The 21,923-nt window shown below is 50.8% G+C and overlaps 4 protein-coding genes across 4 annotated transcripts; 1 reads left to right on the top strand and 3 right to left on the bottom strand.

Annotated features, from left to right (window-relative positions):
- Positions 1–13,745: 13,745 nt before the first annotated feature.
- Positions 13,746–15,187, bottom strand: PV06_05705 (uncharacterized protein; the record flags this gene model as incomplete). The annotated part of the gene is made up of 3 exons (XM_016406732.1): positions 13,746–14,707; positions 14,797–14,955; positions 15,007–15,187. The coding sequence occupies 3 exons, from the start codon at positions 15,185–15,187 to the stop codon at positions 13,746–13,748; spliced, it is 1,302 nt and encodes a 433-aa protein (XP_016262336.1).
- Positions 15,188–16,899: 1,712 nt separating this feature from the next.
- PV06_05704 (uncharacterized protein) lies at positions 16,900–17,550 on the bottom strand (the record flags this gene model as incomplete). Its single annotated transcript, XM_016406731.1, has 1 exon — positions 16,900–17,550. The coding sequence occupies one exon, from the start codon at positions 17,548–17,550 to the stop codon at positions 16,900–16,902; it is 651 nt and encodes a 216-aa protein (XP_016262335.1).
- Positions 17,551–18,353: 803 nt separating this feature from the next.
- On the top strand, positions 18,354–20,011 carry PV06_05703 (uncharacterized protein). The gene is made up of 4 exons (XM_016406730.1): positions 18,354–18,643; positions 18,702–19,075; positions 19,126–19,617; positions 19,679–20,011. The coding sequence occupies exons 1-4, from the start codon at positions 18,459–18,461 to the stop codon at positions 19,972–19,974; spliced, it is 1,347 nt and encodes a 448-aa protein (XP_016262334.1). The 5' UTR covers positions 18,354–18,458; the 3' UTR covers positions 19,975–20,011.
- Positions 20,012–20,115: 104 nt separating this feature from the next.
- Positions 20,116–21,766, bottom strand: PV06_05702 (uncharacterized protein; the record flags this gene model as incomplete). Its single annotated transcript, XM_016406729.1, has 2 exons — positions 20,116–21,288; positions 21,370–21,766. 2 exons carry the CDS (start codon positions 21,764–21,766, stop codon positions 20,186–20,188), a joined length of 1,500 nt encoding a protein of 499 aa, XP_016262333.1. The 3' UTR covers positions 20,116–20,185.
- Between the last annotated feature and the right edge of the window lie 157 nt (positions 21,767–21,923).

Genomic DNA, 21,923 nt, shown 5'->3' with positions numbered 1-21,923 from the left:
GTCCTCCTAGTCTAGCTCGATGCTTTTGCCGGGTCTCAAGACTAGTTCAAGATACAAAATTTAGTAACTTTGTTCTCGAGTGTCTCGTAGTTTAGCCATCATGTTAGCCGCCTTCGTTGTCCAACTACTAGGTCAGTCCTACAGTAGATTTGAGACCAGCCATTCTAGAGCTGCTCATTTCGGGCTACTCCATCCCCTCCACTACACTCCAGCTGCTATTCGGCTTCGAGTCTGCCCGGGAGAGTAGCGGCGACACTGCACCTGCTGTCCGTGCAACTATATCTCCCGGATAGGATTGTGTGTCCCGCCCCTAATACACTGGAATGCCTGGTAATTACCAATAACTCGGCCATCCTGGATAAATCATAGCCAACGGACTTGGTGGGTGTGATGAAGTTTGCGTTCACTGGGACGGGCACATAGCTAGCACCCGCTGACCACTACTTCTTTTCATGTCTGCCATGTGGACTGTCTATGCCGACCGACTACACCTGGCTCATCATTTCCGTCATTGAGCCAAATTCAATTAGTCAAAGCAAGCGTTCCGAAGTACCAGAACGCAGTTCCGATAGTGTGCTCTCGGCATCGGTGCAGTGTCAGCCATGATTTTGTACCGTATGTGTCAGTCCGAAAGGCTCCTTCTTACTGATTAATACCCTAGCCGCAGTGACGCCAGACAGTCCAGTCTAACACCGATAATTCGCGGTTACTAGAACACCGGATTTTTGTCGATTATGGACTCGAGCTATCGAGGAGACTCGCGGCTAATTGCACAAGTTAGCTTTTACCCCGAAGCGAGCTCGTGGAGTTCCCCACGAGGGGCCCCGGCACAGATCTCCCCCCTTTCGCAGGTGAGCTATATGAGCAGCTTCATTGCCCTCGCTTTGCAATGATCAGAACATCGTCTCCCAACTCTCACAACCCTTCCTTACCCAATTTACGACCCTTGAGCCAAGATGAAATTTCTTCCAAAGATACCCACTTCCTCCGGTCTGGCCCCAACTCTCCAGAGGCCCCCCAAAGGGAAATTCTTCCTTGCAGACCGTACCTTTGACCGCACGGAATGGTGGGAAACAGCGCGCCTCCGCAAGCTTTACTTCTTCTGCTACGTGCTCGTTCTTGCCGGCGTTGCCAATGGATTCGACGGTTCGATGATGAATGGTCTTCAGGCTCTGTCCTATTGGCAAAAATATTTCAACCAACCTCATGGCAGTATCCTTGGTCTCTACAACTCAGCGATGAGCCTGGGCTCCATCATTGGCCTTCCACTTGTCCCTCCCTTGGTCGATCGATTTGGCCGAAAAGCTGGCATTGTTGTTAGCTCTCTGATCATATTCCTTGGTGTGGGCATCCAGACTGGCGCTCGCAACTTCGGCATGTTTCTCGCAGCTCGCTTCCTCCTGGGGTTTGGCCTTATCTTCGCCGCAAGTGCGGCGCCATTACTGATCGCCGAGTTATCCCACCCGCAAGACCGTTCCGTCATGGTCACATTCATGGGCTGCTCGTACGGGATCGGCTCGTTCATCGGGTCCTGGGTTACATTTGGTACTCTCAAAATCGAGAGCGACTGGGCTTGGCGACTGCCATCCCTCCTGCAATGTAGCTGCACCGTGGTTGTGATGATTTTCATCTGGTGGATTCCCGAAAGTCCTCGATTTTATATTGAAAGGGATCAGTCTGAGAAAGCACTCCAGATTTTGGCATACTATCATGCGAACGGAAACGAAGATGATGAACTTGTTCGCCTCGAGTATACCGAAATCCGAACCGCGTTGATTCTTGAAAAACAAGAAGACAAGAAATCACGGTACATCGACTTTTTAAAGACGCCAGGCAATCGAAAGCGGATTTTCCTTGTGGCCTGCCTGAACCTGTTCGGCCAGTGGTCCGGTAACGGTATTGTTTCTTATTACCTGCACATCGTCATGGACATGATTGGCATCAAGGATGACCAGGATCAACTAGGCATCAATTCCGGTCTTGCCTCTCTGTCTCTTACCGTCACGCTGTGCATCGCATTTTTCGTCGACCGACTCGGCCGCAGAAGTATTCTTCTGACCAGCACCATTGGCATGCTTTTCAGTTTTGTGATTTGGACCATATTCAGTGCTCGATATGCTCAACATCCCAACGACGGCATGGGTAGGGGTGTCGTGGTCATGATCTTTATTTACAACTTCTTCTACAATTACCGGTTGGTTTTTAGCGACCTCCGCCACATTCGAATGCTGACTCTATGAACCAGGTCCGGCGTGATGACCAACTACATGATCGAGATTCTTCCTTACAGGCTACGAGCTAAAGGCCTTACCTTGGGTGCCTTTGTCACGCTCTCCGCAGTCTTTTTCAATCAGTACATCAACAGCATCGCCCTTGACAATCTCCATTGGAGGTACTACATATTTTATGACTGCTTTTTGTTGGTCGAGTTGATCGTAATCTACTTCTTCATCGTCGAAACTAGATACGTTCCGCTCGAGGAAATTGCCAAATACTTCGACGGCGACCAGGCTGACGTGGCTACCATGACCAATGCTCAGGTTGAGAAGGACATAATGGAGAAGGGTGCGGCTACTGAGATCGAGACCAGCGGCCAGATGCACACTTCCTCTAATCTGACCAAAGAGACTCTTTGAAGGGTCGGTGGCGACCTTCATGACAGCCATGCATGTCTCTGACACCGCCGGTATTGTTGATGCCAACCTGCGCGAGCCCTGTGATAGTGTCTGTGCGCAGATTGAGTCTGACAAGGCGGATCGGAAGCAGATTTCTTGCCTGTTAGAAGGAGAATACTGTTACGAACCACTGCGACCAGGTCGTAACCAGCATGGCCTCGGAGCATAAGGAAGCTATCCCAAGGAACACACAGCCTCGTTGGTAAGGCTGAACAGGGTCACGTGGCGCTACGAGCGTACTGAGCACCGCTAGGCACACTAAGCGCTACAGTCTATTTAAACGCGACCCCTTCATAGTTATGTCATGTAGTTCACTTCATTATCACGATACCACGGACTCAGCAACACTGTGCGTGTACACCGACGGAAGAGGCATCGATGGTCATGTCGGTGCCGCGGCCGTCGCACCTCTCCTATGACTTCCCGGTATCCAGGCAATAAGAACAGGATACATGGAAACGTTAACTACCTCTAGCGTATATGCGGCTGGGCTTAAAGGGATAGAGATGGCCTCACCATATCTACTAGAGTAAGCAAGACCGGGGTTTATACCGTGCGTATCAAAGCGCTAAACCGTTTAGCCCCTACGACTAGTGATATATGGGTAATCGCCTACTCGCCGCGTGCGAGCCGGAGGTGACTATAGAGCGACATTACTCTCATTCTAAAGGGGGTGAGCAAGGTGTCGAATTACCTCGTCTTGATAAGCTAGGCTTCTCAGATAAGATTGATTTTTCTCTTCGCCATATCCATATTTTGGCTCCATATTGTCCCATTCCTCATCACTGACGGTCAGAAATCCGTCACCTTCGCACAAGGAATCCTCCAGTTGACGCTCATCTTCGTACCGGCTAAAGTAGGGCTAGCATATATAGATGGTACAAGTCTGACATATCCGCAGAGCTGTCGAAGAGGTATCAATCTCTTCGAGACATGCATTACAGAGGTATAATCACAGAACTGGTTGTCCTGCTAGCGGATTCGACAATATTAGCACACCGATTCGAGCAAGCTCAGATTCCTTGAGAAGCATGAAGCCAATGGTCAAAGCATCCCTGACATCCAAGGACTCGCTAAGCGTATCAGACTCCAAGGTGCGAAGGTGCTGGATTAAGAATCACTGAAGTGAGAACAGGTGTGATGATTGTGTTATGAAGGGGCTATGCAGCTACCTATAGTTGCTACACCCCCACCCTCTGCCTAGCGGTACTATAGGCAGTCTCCCAGTGACGCTCCTAGCTGGGCAGGGAGGAGGCTACACATCACGTGACCTAGAACCCTGATTGTCACTGATTATTGAACCTGTCTTAGGACGGGGTGTACCCGGGGAGACTGCAGTAGAAATCAGTCTGTCGCTGCGAGGGTGCGTGAGAGCGTGAGTGGGAGGGCGAGAAGAAAAGTGAGAAGAGAATAAGTCGCGAGCAGGTCGTCTTGAAAGCGGCACCGTCTCTGTGTTCGACTATTGCTTGTCCTGCCAAGGCTCCACCACAGCTCCAAAGCCCCATTTCCCACCGGCTCGGCGCCTCCCGAACCGTCAACGAAGGCGTAAAGTCAGGTCTTAACATTAAGAGCACATGGCAAGGAATAGTCTTATTCTCCTTGCGGAGCGTCAAGTAATATGAGACTGCTAATGATGAGGCAGATTCAACGTGTCAGTCAAGCGAGAAATATGGATATAATTTACGGGCTTGAGAGGTGCAGGATGAACTGGTTGACTAGTCATCTAGAGTTACTGAAATGAAGGTTGACTGTTTCATTATCTACCTGTTTGTCTTCTTTCTTGAATGTCGCCCTCTTCATCAAACCCCCCTCTCTCTCTCTCTTTCGTGAGAAGATTGAAGCCTACTGTGTAATACTCGAGAGGTCTTCAGAATAAAGATCTTACTTCTCGTTCGTTCCTGAGAACGCTATGAGTCTCCTGTCAACTCGACAACTCTAGCGTGACAGGGCGAGAGGAAGCAAACGAGATTTGTCACCAACGCGCCGACATCCCGTTGGCTATGGACCAAATAGCTGCGGTATCACCCACCGAGCTCTACGAATCGAAGATTGTCGGAACATTACACTCGTAACTCAACAAAGATCGATGCGAGGAAGCAAGGCTTCGGAGGTTACCAAATTACACCGGCAACAATGTTTGAGGTGAACCTGAACAACCTGTCTGGTGACGCCGTTCACTTACTGGATCTCTTGGCCTTCCTTGAACCAAGTAGAATTCATGAGAATATCCTCAAACCTGGTGCCGAACCGATCGCAGACCTCGACTTCGATTTTCTAGCTGATGAGTTTGAGTGAGTGTTTGATTCATCGATCTTGATGGCTGATGGTGCTGATCACATACATAGTTTTGGCAACGCAAAAGAAGTACTCTTGGAGGCGAAGCTTATCAACAAAGAGGGGACGGACGGGACGCTTTCGCTTCATCATCGGGTCCAGAAAGCAGCACTCTGCCGTCTTGGCGACACCGAGAAGGCCAAATACTTTGCTGTCTTAGTGAAGCTCGTGTCTCTTGGCTTCTCAGATACTTGGAGCGAGGATACTGGACACCAAAAGGCGGAGTGGACTAGATGCGAAGGCTACCTTCCTCATGTCAGAAGTCTCTTTACGATTGCGTCCGAGACCCCAGCAGTGCTGGCGTCGCAGCCCGACAAGTGGGCCGATCTTCTGCTTAGATGCAGTTGGTAAATATACGAAAAGGAGCAATACATAGCCACCCGCTCGTTCACACAAACCGCTCTCGACAACTTCACCGACAGAAAGACATTGGCATACGCCAGTGCAGTTGAACTACTCGGCTTGATGGACCTGGACTTGCACCGGCCTGGGATTGCTCTGCGCTCGTTGGAAGTTGGGCACCGCGGTGCGTGGAGCACTGACCCACTCATCGCTTTCGCGCTCAACAACCTCGCACTCGCCTACACCGAGCTTTGTGAACTTGAAAAGGCCGAGGAGTGCCACAGGAAAGCCATCAAGATCCGAATTGCCAACAACTCTGACCGAGTCGGAAACTCTTATTCCAACTACGCCGTTACCCTCCGACACCTGGGTCGAGCCGACGAGGCGGAAGAAGTTCTGATGAAATGCCCCAGCCTACAAGGTAATTGCACCGACGAAACTTTTCTGGACGCCGATAACCCCCGCTTCGTCGGCGACATGGTTTTACTGTCACGTATTCGCAAAGCACAAGGCCGCGCCGAGGAGTCGATCCACCTCGCCAGCAGAGCCCTCTCCTGGCGCGAGAAGACGCACGGCGATGGTAGCTTCAAAACTTGCCACAGCGCGTACGACGTTGCCTGTCTGCTACATGACGTCCAGGGAAAGGAGGCATTGGCGCTAGAGGCCCTGGAGAGGGTAAGTCGCACTGCGGAGACCTTGGAGAGAGGTGAAGGCCACGCTGCGAGGGCGGAATGGAAGATCAGCCAGATTTTCCGGGCGCAGGGGAAGAAGGCCTTGGCGGACGAACATCTGCAAATTGCAACGGATTTCAGGAAAAAAGTCCAGGCCTGGCGAGAACCTTGCAGCTACGGGTGATGATGATGACTATGATGAGTCTTGGGAGCGCCTGACTCCATACATGTTGTGGTAGGCATGTTCAGGACCACGAATCAGTGCTTTTTCCTGGCCGCACATGGTTTTGCAAGTGGTAGTCCACCGAGGTAGTTCACCTAAAGAATGAACCTTCCACTGTTTAGTCCGATACGGTTTGCAGTAGTTCACTCTGTTTGGTAACTAAAAATGAAGCTTCACTGTTTCATCCTTCTTCTTTTTGAGACGTTGTTCGCTCAGGGTTTCACCCGAGGGATCAAAGAATGGTGCTTCACCGAAGATGGCGGTCCTCTTGCCTTCTCTGAGCGACGTGTCGTACCCTCCAGGTAAGGCCCTGTGGGCGACGACTCGGTTGTCCCAGAAGGCCACGCTACCCGGCTCCCATTTCCACCTCACGGTAAGATCGTCGGCAGCGTGAAGATGCTCACGCAAAAAATTGAGCGTGTGGATAGCCTCTTGACCCTTGAGCTCGGCGATATGGACGACGAACGTGGGATTATAGAAGAGTGACTTGAGATTGGTCACTGGATGTGTTCGGACCTGGAATTGTACAGAGTATTAGTCACTCGGCCACCATGGCTCGGTTTTCTTTCTTTCTCGATAACGGTTTCCGTCACTTACCAACGGGTGCTCTCGTCTCTGCGGTGCACGGAAGGGTTGATAACCGGCATTGACTGATGCCATGAATTGGTTCTGTTGGGCGGAACAGTCAGCGTCGCCCTCCCTTTTTTCCCCCTTTGCGTGTCAGAAAATCACAGCAAAGTCAACAAACGTGTACCTCTGAACTATGAACGCCATGAAGACCCTCAAACAATTTCTGAAATGAAGGGCTCAATTTGTCAAACAGTGCCGTCTGGCTGGTGAAGATGGTGTCGCCTCCGAACTCGGGGGTTTTGACCATTCTCAACATGGTATATGCCGGTGGGTTGGCTTCGTGAGAATGGTCCGCATGGTATTCGCCTGAAAAGTCGCCATAGCCTCGGATATCACTGTTTTCGTCCATTAGTCTCGTTGTTCTTGCAAAAGACAGAAAAAAGGGGGAGCGTCTTTTACTGAATCAATACTTACTTGTTACGACCAATGATGGTGACATGACGAGGATCCTGTTGGTTTGGATCTCGGTCTTGCTGTTGAGTTAAGTAATCATAAAGGTATCAGCGACACTGCTCTACCAAAGTTCCAGATGCCACCGCCAGAAGTGTTCCAGTGGACTTACAATTCCATAATGTTTTGTCAGTTCATGCTGTTGGTCCAGGGTGATATCTTGATCTCGGAAGAAGACCACGCCTCTCTGCGATACCCCGATTTAATCGTAGTCAGCACTCGAAGCTTTCTGGTTCAATGAGAACATAAAAGAACTCACCTCGGCCACCAACAAGGCGAGCTCATCCTTTTGTGAGTCATTGAGTTGACTGAGTTGAACTCCCACCAACTCGGTACCAATGTAAGGAGTCAAATGGCGGACTTGCTTGGCTGCTGCCAGCAGAGCCTTTTTATCGGGGTCGGCGAAAAAAGCACGATCTTTGGGAGGTTCAAAAACTTCAAGTTGAGGGTCAGGAGCACGGTAAGCGAGCACCTGTTCGGTGATTCCGGTGCGTGTGGAAGTCATGATGATATCTTGCTTTGACTTGATTCTTTTTAAACAAACACCCCTTTGAGATGAATCCGGTAAGAACTTGACAAAGGTTACAAAAGAGGAGGGCCACGGGTCAGCGATTAAGTAGGTACTTTATCCGGGAAAATGCCCCCGAACAGTTGGGTACGTATTTGTCAGGTCATCATATTTTTCCCCTCGCCCGCCGTCTCGTATGGAGAGGAGCGTATCTGGGAGGGAGTCATCAACTTGTGCAAAATGCAGGCCCTGCACGAAAGAAAACGGATTTCTGCGGCACAACCAACATTTCGCCATATTTGGCTAAGATGAGCAAAAGGGGCCCGAGTCGAGTGTGTTTGACCCCAAGGGCTGGCTCATTAGGCGAAAAAGAAAAGGCGTGGCTTTCGCAATCGTTATCGTCGTTGACGTGCTATCTATCTTCGGAGTGCTTACGAAGCGTTGGTTGTCCATTCGTGGACCCACCTCCGAGGCTCCGACTGGGGATGCCATTGGGGGGCCTTTGGGCATGGCAAGAGACTACCAACAAGACTTGACATCACATCCTTGAACCTCCGTCGGATTTTTTGGGTGTTCAAGAATTGTGCCTGTATCTTGTATCTCTGACCAAGTAAAGCGACCTATACTGCAAGCGACGAGCTACTGCTATCGCCCCCCAGTTGAAGATCCAATGAGATTTCTTTCAGAGGCAAAGGTGCATAGCCGTAGAACTCCTTCATCGGCCGGGGGGTTGTAACTTGGCGAGAGATGCACATGCCAGTCTAGTCTCGCCCCATGGCGTCGAGCTCAGAGGCTTGTGAATGATCCAATCTTTTGTCTCTGTCGCAATCTTTGGCGACAAGACGTGATTACGTCTGGGCAAGAAGCCATGGATGGCTCGTGGTCCATTGTCCAAAAAGCCTCCTTATCATGGCAACACCTACAATGTAGTATAAGAAGATGGGCATAACCAACCCTGGCGGATAGCCAAAGACACTCCCACGCACGTCTTTCTTTGCTTATCAAAAGATGTCTTCCCTACCGGTACCTCCACCGCTTCCTTTGCATGAAGCGGACCTCGTGGCTGCTGAGGTCAAGGCACCGAGCACTAACCAAAATGACCTTAATTCGTCCGAGCAAGATGGAGACAGCAGCATCGACCTGCGCATGGAAATTTACGATACCAGTGCCATAGACCCTGTGTTGGCAAAGAAAATGGCACTGACGAACAATGCCATCGACGAGATTGGCATGACCCTTTGGCAATGGAAGTTATTCTGTCTGAATGGGTTTGGTTACGCGGTAGACTCAGTGAGGTCTCCTTTCTTCTTTTGTCATCTACTCGAAAAATCGATCGTCAAAGAAACACTTTACTGACATCATTCTTCTTCTTCTTCTTCTCCCTCTTTCCATAGCTGTTGATTGTGTGCCAATCTATTGCACAACCGGCCGTTGCTCAAGAGTTTGGGAATCCCAGCAAACAAATTGCCGGCGTCGCTCTGGCGTCACAAATTGGCTTGTTAGTCGGTGCCGCCGCCTGGGGATTTAGTGCCGACATCGTCGGTCGACGGATAGCGTTCAACAGCAGTCTATTCATATGCGCACTGTTTGTGCTCATTGGTGGCGCCATGCCGAATTACATCTCCTTTTGTGCCATGTAGGTTTGTGCGAAGAACACTATACATCACAGCCAACGCACCTTTCTGGCAAGACTGATTTTCGTGTCACATACGTACAGGGTTGCTATTTACTCGGCCGGTGCTGGAGGAAATTACATCCTCGACGCCACCAACTTGATCGAATTCCTCCCTGCGAGTCATTACTGGCTAGTGACTTTCATGGCCGTCTGGTGGGCCGTCGGATACATGGTGACAGGGTTTCTGGCTTGGGGATACATGAGCAACTTTTCTTGTGACCCCGACGCCACCGTGGCAGAGTGTACCTGGGCAGACAATTGGGGTTGGCGATACCTCCATTTCACCTGCGGCGCCCTCGTCCTCGTCGCCGCCACCCTCCGTGTCCTGATCGTCCACATGCCACAAACCCCCAAGTGGTTGATCTCACAAAACCGCGACGCCGAGGTCGTGGCCAACCTGGCGAAGATTGCACACAAGTATGACCGCCCCTTTTCGTTGACGGTGGAGAAGTTGGACGGTCTCGGCCGTGTACTGCACACCGAAAAGAGCGTCGTTTCTGCCTTGAGGCTGAGACAGCACTTCTCTCAACTCTTCCAGACCAGGCGTCTTGCCTATTCCACCATCATGATCATCGCCAACTGGACCGTCATCGGGACGGTGTCACCTCTGTTCAGCATTTTCTTGCCATACTATTTAAAATCTCGAGGGGCAGATGTCGGGTCAAATAGTAATTGTGAGTTTCTCTCCTTGCCCACCCATACATGATTGTTTTTGTGCGTTGCGTTGTACAGAACCACCGAGTCATTGACCATGGATGTGTGTGGACGTTTCCACATAGACACCGTCTGGCGCAATTACGCACTCAATCAACTTTCCGGACTCTTCGGCCCTCTGATAGCCGCGGCCCTCGTCGAAACTCGTTACTTTGGCAGACGAGGCACGCTGGCCGTGGGCGCCGCCATCACGACGGCTCTACAGTTCGGGTACACGCAGATCAAGACGCCCGCTCAAAACGTCGGCGTGTCCTGTGCCATTTCTGCCGCGAGCAATATCTACTACGGAACTATATACGCTTACACGCCAGAGATCCTACCCGCCGCGCACAGGGCCACAGGGTACGCCCTCTGTGTGGTCCTGAACAGGGTTGGTGGCATCGTCGGCGTCCTGGTTGGGAGTTATGCGAATGTCGAAACGACGGCACCGTTGTTCATTTGCGGTGCCTTGTTCGGGTTGTTGGTCGTTTTGAGTCTATTGTTGCCCTTTGAGACACGCGGACGGAGAACGGTGTGAAGAATTTCATATTGGCTATGGCACTTCTTCAACAACATTGAAGGTCTTGCATTGCGCCACAAATGAAGAACTCGGCCAGGGGTAGGGTCAGGGGTCCCATTAGAGCGTTTGGACTATTTACGTATAGATCAGGATTCTGTCACTCGTCCATCATTACTTGCTTGTATCCACGTAGCGTAGTAAACATGTATTCAGATCACAGCCGTGTTTAAACCTAAGTCAGTCAAAGCAATTGGAATCTAAGCCATCTTCTCAATCACATGAGCATCTTTATCTGGCCCACTCGACTTGGTACTCGCATCACCACCTTCAAACCCAACAGTCAACTCGGTCGTCTCGAACCCCCGATCGATGATCTGCTTGGCAGCCTCGACCCGCGCCTCGAAGGGCAGATTCCGACTCTCCTCGTCGTCGCCTGGGACCTTCCAGATGGTAGAAATGACGTAATACGCCAGACTGCCAGTGAGGAAACTCAACAACCAGCCCAGCGCGTACATGTGGGTGGCGGCCTCGCCGATGTCATGCCCGAAACTACCCGCGAACCCGGGCAAGGGGAGCAAAAATCCAATCACAAAAGCGGAGAAGGCACGCAGGTTGAACCCGTGAAAAAAGTAATACCGGCCGTGTGGGGAGAGTGTGAACAAGTCGGGGAGGACGAGGTTGCCTTTGCGTACGAAAAAGTAGTCGACAAGCATTATACCAACAACCGGACCCTGGAAGATGGAGTAGCCGCCGAGGAAGTTGAGGAAACCGTTTGCCGTCGAGACGATGCGCCTGCGTGTCGAGAGACCATTAGTTGAGAATATGGTATATGTCATGAATAACGTACCAAGGAACAATTGAAAACGCAATGACCAAACATAACAGTTGGCCACGGATGATGTTGATGTACTTTGGTAACAAACACGTAACGTCTGCGGCAAATGGGATAAAGTTGCATGCAATCGATGTACCGAGGGTGGCGAAGGCGAAACTAGCAGAGGCGAAGAAGACGCCAGCGCGCGCTTTGGATGAGTACGATTCGTCGAGGATACCATTGAGGAGATCGTATGGATTCCAGTAAGCTTGACCATACATGTTCAACACGGCTGACTAGTCAAGATGAGCAGGATAACGTTAGCGTCCGTTTACTTGACATCCAATGCCGGGTAGGAATCGTTCCACAAGGAATATATCATAATGATCAAAAGAATTAAAAGGATCACGAGGACATACAGTTGAAATGACACCAAATGCAGCACAGAGAGTCTGTCCAATTGGCAGACTGATGAGCTGTCCCCAGAGCTGAGCGTTCTTGGTCTTGGAGTATCGCGCCAAATCAGGCACTGTCACCAAAAGTGCCGAATTGGCTCCCATGACCGAGTTGAATTGTGAAATGATACCCCATGCCAATACCGAGGTAGAGGGTTTGGCACCCGAATTCTCGAGACTTCCTGAAGAAACACCACCGTTCTGGCTCGTGGCCCAGATGACGATACCCAAGCCAGCGGCAGGCATGATGACGGACTTGACGCTGAAGAGATGTTGGATCTTGGAGGTGTGAATGAAGAGGAAAGGGATCGTAAACAGGAAAGCCAAGAAGAAGCCGACCATGACTTGTGTTGTGATGTACTGATCTGCCGGGATACTGTTGTGGATCTTCTCCCAGCCGGGGAAAATGCATCTCAGGCATACCGAGATGAACTGGCCTTCAAAGTAGAGTTGTACGCCACCCCAGATTATACCCAGAATCGAACGTAGGACAACAACAAAGTACTCGCCGTAGATGCCGAAGCTGGACCGGGAGATGACTGGGTATCCGATGTGGTATCTCGACGCAGCTCGACCATTGAGGACGATGACCACCGCGGAGAGCAGGTTGGCAAAAAAGACGACGAGTAGAGCGTCGCGGATGCTTGCACCCAAGGTGATGAACGCGGCACCGACGGACCATGTTGAAACATTCCAGGACTCGCTCCACCAGTAGGCGAAGTAGTTCCAGAGTGTCCATGTTTGTCTGCTCGGCGGGGAAGGTGCGAGATCTTCGTTGATCAGGATGGACGTCGAGCTCTTGAGTCTCAGGGCTTGGTGGAATGCGGAGGGAGATGTGAAGGCGTGTCTGAACCGTTGCCACCGCGAGGGACCTTCATCGTAGGCGTCCATTGTCAGCGTCGTGGATGTTGAAACACGAGAGAGTATGGTCACGAGAGAAGAGACTGTTGGTAAGCGAGAGAATCGCAAGGCCTAGACAACAGCGCTATATGTGTCATGTCCCTGCACAGAGTAGCCCTTTCCGTGGGTACATGGCTATCGTGGTATCCCAAATTATCTTCCCCGCAGACCAGGTCTGGATGCATGGTCTGCTGAGTGCCATGTGAGCGGCCAGAAGGAGCAATGATGGTGAAAGGGGACAACAAGGCAAATGATCTCCGTACTATCTGATTGCCTCGACATCCTTGGCTAGAGTGGGCATATCCCACGCAACTAAGCCAGCAACTGATTTGGGGTTAGGGGTCCCAACGCTTGAATCGTCGTGTTGTCGCGTAAGTGGCCTTGGCTGGACGCCGGTTGCCCTCGAAGAGGGAAAGCTTCAATGCCTTATGCGTGTTGAGTGCCTCTATAGGATGACAATCGGTCCATACGGGATGGGTGTTGCGCGGGCAAGTGAGAGCGAAGTCGCCGGTACTATGGCCAACCTTTGCCAAGGTATATGTCGTATATCTGCGCGGATGAAGGCAACCAGGTTGCAACAGATCTCAGTTTCATTGGTTGTGTGAGCTGTCTGGAGACCTCCTTCAGAGTCAAAAGAAAAGCATACTCGTAATTTGCAGATTCACCTATGAGGTGGCGGCGGAGTAATTTGAGCGTCGCTTTTTCCATTACTTCACGAGTGTCCCGTTTATGAAAGCTTTCTTGCCAGGGCACCCAGGAGGAGAAGGGCGCTGGCCCGGGTCATACAGTTTCCAACGCACTATCCTTCTTAGACTTTGAAAGCAGGTCAATCAAAAGTGATTTAGCCGGCTTGCTTCAGGATATTTGTCTTGTCAACCAATCATGCAGAATCTGTTCCGAAGCTCTGGCACGATGATGTGCCCACCAATATTCGCGCGACGGAAGCAGAATCCCCACGGCACGGTAGAAGTGGTACAGTACAATCAGAGCCCGTAGGTCGCTTTGCTGAACTTTGAAAGCAAATTGTCCGTGGCACATGACTGGAAACAGGAGGATGTAGCTGGCCAACTCGGGTAATATCGTCTTGACAAAAGAGTTGTCAATGCTCTGAAGTTCTCCATTTGGCTGCGAATGGTTGTTGGGAAGAAATGATAGAAGGAGTGATAAGCCAGTGATGGCTCGCTCGTACTCGGCCATCTCACCTCCGCCATTTTCACGCTCAGAGACAGCAGGAGTGTCATCCTTCAATTCATGATGAGTCTCCCTAACAGGCTCTGAGTCGACCATGTCGCCAAGGTCGAGTAGATCTAGGCTGACGGGACTGCGCAAAAGACGCTCTCGGTACTTATTCCTCAGTTCCCCATTCTTCTGTTCGCTCATTGTGGTCAGGAATTCGATGGGAGAGTTGCATCGTATGTGCGGCATGCACACCGACGATTGGCCAAGTGCGTGTGGCACGCATTTTAAGAAAACTTGCTTCATACTTGAGCAGTACGAGAATAGATGATCTGTCAGTGCGTTCACTGTATGCATATTGCAGGTATCATCCCGAGGCGTCATAAAATCGTCACCCATCCAGAACTCGTAATGGAGCAACAGGGACGTGAGAATGAAAGCATCCAAATGCATCGAAGGAAACGGGCGAGACATTTCATATCGAAATCTGCCCAACGTCCGGGACAAATGATTACTGGCTGCTGCGACGTACGTCGATTCTCCGGGCTGTAATGAAGCACGATGACGAGCTGCAACGCACAAAATTGCATTCATCACATAATCGAAATGAAAGGAAAATTGTATTGCGTGGGTCCAAAATTCTGATTCACCAACGAGAGTATGCCGTGTGCTTGTTTGAAAGTGATGAAACAGTTCCATGTGCAGCAGGTTCACATTGACGTCCACTGACCTCGATCCAGTCCCTGGGATAACGAGCTGACTCGGAGATATTCCAATCGAGGTACCCGATGTGGGTCGTCTTGTCCTACGACAGGAGTCTTTCCTCCGCGTACAATTTTCACATGGTGTGCCTTCATTGCACTATCGTGTATCACATGAGCAAGTGAACCTGATTTACGTCTATGAGGGAGATGGCCTACCTTGATTCGCCGTGCCCTACAATTATCGCATCCTGCTCGGGACTTCTGATGGGCACGTCGTTGCCGGACTGTCTCGACGTCGAGAGACTTGGGAACTTCAAGAAGACCTTGTGTCGCGCCCGAATTAGAGGATAGAACGAACACGTTCGTCAAATCGTTGAAACCAGGGTCAGGTTTCGCGTTTGCGCGCGCCTTGGGCATGGCTGGTCCGACAAGGAGATGGTCTAGTTCCTCTTTCGCAAAGGGATTAAGTCTATCGTGGATGGGTAAAAGGTGACAAGATGTGCAATAGTCTGGATCTCTCGGCGTCATTTCGATCTTGCTTATCTCCGCCTTGTGGCCGGACAGATGACTAAAAATTCAACTTAACCTCTTCGGGCCCGTATTGTTCATTGCGGTTTAGCGCTGCGATCTAAACATCCAGACCTACTACTGTGATGCAAAGGTCGATGAGCTGCTGAGAGCTGTCCAGGTATAAAAGACATCTGTCTCTCCTTTCATCTGTTTAGTTCCTCTTTCCAGTATGCTGCCACACAAGTCGCGAACATGGTCGACCTCAACGAAGTTATTGAGTCCAACAAGCACATTGCCTCGTCCTTTCCTACCGGCCTGGTAGCCGTCTTTGTTGGAGGTACCAGTGGAGTCGGAGAATACACTGTGAAGAAATTTGCCTCGAGAGTTACCAATTCTCGAGTCTACATCGTCGGTCGCTCTCAAGAGGCGGCCGAACGGATCCTGGACGAATGCAGGAAGCTCGGGCCCAGCAGCAAGTACGAGTTCATTAAAGCAGATGTAAGCTTGATGAAAGTTGTCGATCAAGTCTGCACACAGATCAAGAGCAAAGAGTCTGCGGTCAACATTCTCTTCCAAACTCAGGGTTCCATGGCTTTCACTTCAAGTATAGTCCTACACCTACATTCTGCTGCCTCGTAACCTAACACTGAACAGCGACTGCTGAAGGCCTACCGGTGGCGACTTGCCTGCCTTTACATTCGCGACAGCGTTTCATCGTGAACCTTTTACCTCTGCTCCACAACGCAAAGTCATTGCGCCGCATCGTCAGTGTTGGAGCGGCAACTTACGAAGGCCCGATAGACTTAGACAACATCTCCGGCCAGGGGTTTGCTTTGCGAAAATGGCGCAACCAGCTCTCCTCATGTCAGTCATTGCTTCTTCAGAGATTAGCCAGGCAGACACCTGATGTGAGCTTCGTACACAACGTTCCCGGTGTGGTCAGAGGTGGCATTATGCGTGAGGTTCCAGCGGATACCGGTCTTGGGCTGCGGGCCATCATGGCAATATCTGGTCTGCTCATGCCACTGATTGAAACACCTGTCGACGAGTGCGGTGAACGTCATCTATTCCTCGCCACGAGTGCCAGATACCCTCCCGCTGAGGGCAATGAAGGCGCAGATGGCGTAATGTTGGGTCAGGACACGCCTACAGCCCGGGGTCTTGACGGACATGCGGGCAGCGGAGTGTACTCGTTGACAAGTAAAGGTGACAGCGCTGCTCCAAAAGTCGAAAACATACTCCGACAATTCGAAGAGAACGGCACAGCTGCGAAGGTCTGGGAGTATGTTGCTGCAGATTTCAGGAGGACAACTGGGACGGAGATAGGATCATAGTGTGAAATGGACCTTTGCGGATCCTTATTTCCACCATCTCCGAGGCATTTGTGAAGTCAACAGAAAGAAATATACACGTTTAATATTCAATTTCATCATATTCAGCTGCACTCATAATTAGCTACACCCCACACCATGCTCGATAAGTGACGAAAGATCAGCCTCAACGTTGGTCGAAATCGTATTCCATATTGTTCGATATCCAGCACAGCCATCCTCACCGAGATTGAGCACATGTGGCTATGCAATGCATATTGTCACCTTTGGATGATGATCAGTCGATGATCAGTCGATCGATTCGTCCAGGGCTGGGAACAGATATACTTCTTGGCCGATGTATCCGTGCAATCGTCTGTTGATAACCTCGGGCATTTCGTCCGCCTTTTGCATTATATACGCCATGGCGTCGAGATCAATACTAGGACGATTGACGCGATCCCAGTTGGCAACACTGTCCGGATGTAGAGCAGCGAATCTTTTCATCTCATCTGCTATAAGAGGCTCCTGACTTTGCACGAAGGCGAGTAGGCTGTGGATATACAGAAGTTCCTTATCAGCACTCAAATCTGTGTCTTTGTTGGACCATTGTCGAAAGAATTCGTCCCGACTCATTGGGGGAGTTTTCTGACCATGGTCTTCAAACCATTCTGAGTCATCCATGTACTGCCGCAAAAGAACGGATAGTCGCAGGGCTGCTCCGTATGCTAGCCGAACAAACATGAAGATTCGCATTAGCTCGGGGTAAGGACACGGATCGAGTGTCGGTAAGCCTCCTTTATTGTTGTTCGAACTTGAACCTTCCTCTTCATCAGTCGAGTTGAGCGGCAGGTCATAAAGATGCTGAAATGTTTCCAGCTCTTCCAAGTATATGCGTAGAAAGTCGTTGCTCGAGACCAGTTCTGTGTCGAAGGACGGTACCATCTCGGAAAGACCCATGTTTCTCAGGTGGATCGAGTGTCCCAAGAATGTTACGTTGCATTTTCAGGCTCATTTGTATATTCTGATGGCCAAGGCCGTTGACGGTGATCTTAATATCGATCCTGAAAACAATGGAGCTGTTTCTTTGACAATTAGATCGTTCCATGACATGTCTATATACTCCAGTCAACCTATTCCCACAGACATCACGGTAGAACGAAACAGTGAACAAAGAGCCTTGGTGGGAAGAGCAAAGCTCTGGGCCCAGACAAGGACTTATTGTGAGGGTATAAACGGGTGAACAGAGTCAGTAACAAAGGGCTTGTCTAGTAAAGGCAAGGGGGACAGGCTTTGTAGGATTGTGGGACAAAACATTGTTGGTTGGACATTGTCGAATCGATCAATCTGTCCTACAAAGCTTAACAGGTGGTTGTCTCATCTTTCATGGCGCTGGGCTAAAGCAAGACCTCAGAACTGCTTTGTTCATCTCTGGACCTGATCATTGGAATTTTCCGCATGGAGCAGGCTTCCTATGATGATAGGATAATTCAGGATTTCCCTCAACGTCAAAGACGGAGTGATGTGTAAAGAGGAGAAAGTGAAAATTGCTCAGATATCTCATACGGCGCATTCTCGCGTAGCCGGCTCAGTAAAAGAGCCAAATTGGCCCAAAGAGGCAATCGTCTAACCTTAACGGGAATGGGTTACATCACATGCTGCATATTGGAAGGTTTGCCGGATCTCACTATTACCGTTGGCTGCGTTCCTAGGAGCCATTGTCCTCTCTCCTTCCTTCCTATCAATTCGTCTATTCGTCTATTCCTATACCCATCTCATATTGTTGCAACTATCCCGTTGCTTTGCACTCAAGTTTACACTTGCCAGAGGTTCCACTCCACGGTTCTTCTTTTCCGGTCGACAATATTATGCGTGGGCTTCATGGAGACGATCAGCAGGTGGTCGCGCGTCGGGGTGAGAGGAACAGCCATGAACTTTCGACTGTCACAGACAGTATGGACAACACGGTTGCTACGTTGTCTGAAGAGCAGGATGGAGACCTTAAAGCCTGGCTGCGGGTGCTAGGCAGCTTCTTGATTTTCATCAACATATGGTGTGCTTGACTCGCGTCCTTGATTTGCATATTAGTGGTGTAGCTCACCTCTCTACAGGGGCTTTGTGTTCATCTTTGGCGTTTTTCAAAGCTTTTATCAACTGTCATACATACCCTCCGAATCACCATCCTCGATCGCTTGGGTTGGGACAGTCCAAAGCGCCCTTCTATCTTTGATCGGTGTACTTGCTGGGCCTCTCTTCGATCTCGGAGCATATCGCTCCATGACCGTTGTCGGTGCATTGCTTGTGCTAGTTGGCCTCTTTACCTTGAGCCTGTCCACGGCATATTATCAGATCTTTCTAAGTCAGGGCGTGTGCATCGGGATTGGAGGAGGACTTCTCTACGTCCCTTCCCTGGCTCTAGTCAGCACATCTTTCAAGAAAAGACGCGCACTGGCGCTTGGTACCTTGACTTGTGGGATTGGTATAGGTAAGTATGCCTATTTCATCAAAATCACTTGATGCTAAAGGCCTGTGAAGGTGGTGTCGTCTATGTGGCAGTTTTCCAATCCCTCCTTCCCCGAGTCGGTTTCGCTTGGACTGTACGTGTCTTGAGCTTCATTGCTACAGCTATTTTCGGATTAGCTGTGCCTATCTTGCTTTTCAGCGGCCCAAAAACGCAACGAGCGTCGTCTACTCGAAAACTGTTTGACAAGACGGCGCTACAGGATCTTCCCTTCATGGTATATTCGTTGGCGTCCTTCATAATATTCCTAGGGTATCTGGTTCCATTCTTCTACATTCCGTCTTACGCCGAGGTTGTTTTGGAAACACGAGAATCCACAGGATTTTGGGCATTGGCGGTGGCCTCGGCCACCTCGATCGTGGGGCGCCTGGGGTCGGCTCTTCTCGCACAAAGGGTAGGCATCATGGTATCTTGGGTTACTTGCTCTGCGATCTCGGCAACGCTGTGTCTCTGTTGGATTGCCGTACGGAATATTCCTGCGCTCTATGCATTCTGTGCGTTATATGGTGAGTTGCCGTTGTCCTTCTCTACTCGTGGCAAGTTAGGATAAGCCAACGTCTATTCCAGGTTGTTTCTCGGGAGCCTTGGTTGCACTTCCTCCCACAGTCTTTCCCAAGATTTGCAAGGATCCAAATCAACTCGGTACATGGATGGGAATGGGTTGGTTCGCATCCGGAATCTCCTTCTTGATTGGAGCTCCGATCGCCGGAGTCTTGATCAAGACCAACACTGCTGGTCATGATGGTTACAATTTTCTAGCCGTGCAGCTCATGAGTGGGCTGTTACTTGGAGCTGGCACAATCTGCTTACTAGTGCTGTGGGCACTCTTGGTCAAGACTCGAGGGGAGAGACTTCTTGTCTAGAGGAGTTCCAAACTCCATGGCGGATCACGTTTTCTCAGAATAATTCGTGGCCATGAGCTTTCATAATATCTATATATACTGCAAGTTACCTCAAACAAGATGATAATGCTGGGTCAAATAATGACAATGAAAAACAAACTGGTTCTCTTACTCGCAGGAACACTCGCCACTTCGTTAGCCTCGAAGATATATATAACCTTAACCTCCAATCTTACAGCGGAGGCGGCTGCCGACCCGCAACAATCTGCTCGACACCATAAGCAAGCTCCAGCAACGTCTGCTCTCGGTACGGCAGACCCAGCAATTCCAGACCAACCGGCAGGCTCGGACCTGCCCCGTCCTGCGTTAGCCCAGCAGGGACAGAAATCGCAGGCATGAGAGATTGTGACGCGACAAGCGTATTCGTGGGGAATTTTCCGGCGAGCCATCGTTGAGCAAGGACATCCTTGAGCAACGGTGCAGCGATCTGGCAGTCTGGGAAGGCCAAAGCGTCGAGATCATATTTAGCTACGAGCGAGACGACTGCCTGCTGAAGCCGATCGCGGGCAAGCAGCCGTGACGTAAAAGCTGGATCACGCTCCGGCGTAACGGGACCGAGGGCAATGTCTTCAAAAAGGTCGAGGGCTGGGTGATACTGCTTCGAGTCGTGGATGGTCTTTGTGTCGGTTTTGAGGAATGCGTGGCGGGCGAACCACGCATCCAGATCGGACCTCGAGCGCTGTGGGTACGTAAAGGTGAGAGAAAGGATCTGCGCAAGGTCTGGGAGCTGGACATTGACCAGCGTCGTGCCGTTGTCTTGAAGTGTCTGGAGTGTGTCGTTGAAGACTTTGTTTACGGAGCGGCAGGCCGGGTCTGACTCAGGCCCGAGGGTGCCCTCGAGAATGCCGAGTCGTGCTGACTTGATTTTGCCCACAGAGAGATTGGCCGCGTAACTTCCTCCCTTGGGTGGGCCGGAGATAACGGCCGTTGCGGTGTACGGGTCTCGTTCGTCGAAGCCCGCGAGGACGTCGAGCATCAGCGCGGCGTCGGTAACGGTGCGGCACATCGGGCCGGGAGTGTCTTGGGGTACGAGCAGCGGCGAGAGGCCGAAGCGACTGATTGTGCCCGGTGTGCAACGCAGACCAACAAGGCCGCAGAAGAAGGATGGCAAACGGATGGACCCGCCTGTGTCCTCGCCGATTCCTACCAGGCCTAGATCTGCTGCCACAGCCGTGCCGGTGCCGGAGCTGGAGCCTCCCGGGTCGCGTGTCAGATCGTACGGATTCTTGGTCACTCCGGACACAGAGGATGTTGAGTGCCAGGATGTCGCCCAGTCTGTATACATCGGTGTGGTGAGATGGCTTTCGCCTCAACGATGGTTTGGGCAGTAGAAGGGATTGATGGTCGAATACTTACCTGGCATGGTCGTCTTTGCGAGAACGATGGCTCCGGCTGCTTTCAACTTGGCGACGAGAGCGGCATCTTCCTTTGGGACGTTGTCTTTTGCAACAATGGATCCGTACGTCGTGGTAAGGTCTGCGGTATCGGCTTGGTCCTTGATGACCACGGGTATACCGTGAAGACTGCCCTTGAGCGAGGACGTGCTTTTGAGGTGTGTATCCAGCGCATCTGCTTCAGCGAGGGCGGTGCTGGAGACGGCGAGGATGCTGTTTAGGTTTGGGCCACTGGCATCTTTGTCCAGTCTTTGGATCCGATCGAGATAGTACTCCACCACTTGTCGAGCTGTGAAATTCCCACTTCTGTAGCCATCATGGGCCTTTGAGATGGTTAATTCCCGGAATTGTAAAGCCATTGTCCGTATGGAGACGCTGAGCAGTGAAGTGTGAAATGTATCTCTCGCTGAACGAACTTCAGAATCAACTCATTAAAGTATGTATGTGTAGTTATCGTGGTGGTAGCTTGGTCGCCGGACATGGCCGCATGGGAGTCTCAGCAGCCTTCAAGTCCAC

Source organism: Exophiala oligosperma, assembly GCF_000835515.1.
Source record: "Exophiala oligosperma strain CBS 72588 unplaced genomic scaffold supercont1.5, whole genome shotgun sequence".
NCBI lineage: Eukaryota > Fungi > Ascomycota > Eurotiomycetes > Chaetothyriales > Herpotrichiellaceae > Exophiala > Exophiala oligosperma.
This window is presented reverse-complemented; position numbering and strand designations above follow the sequence as displayed.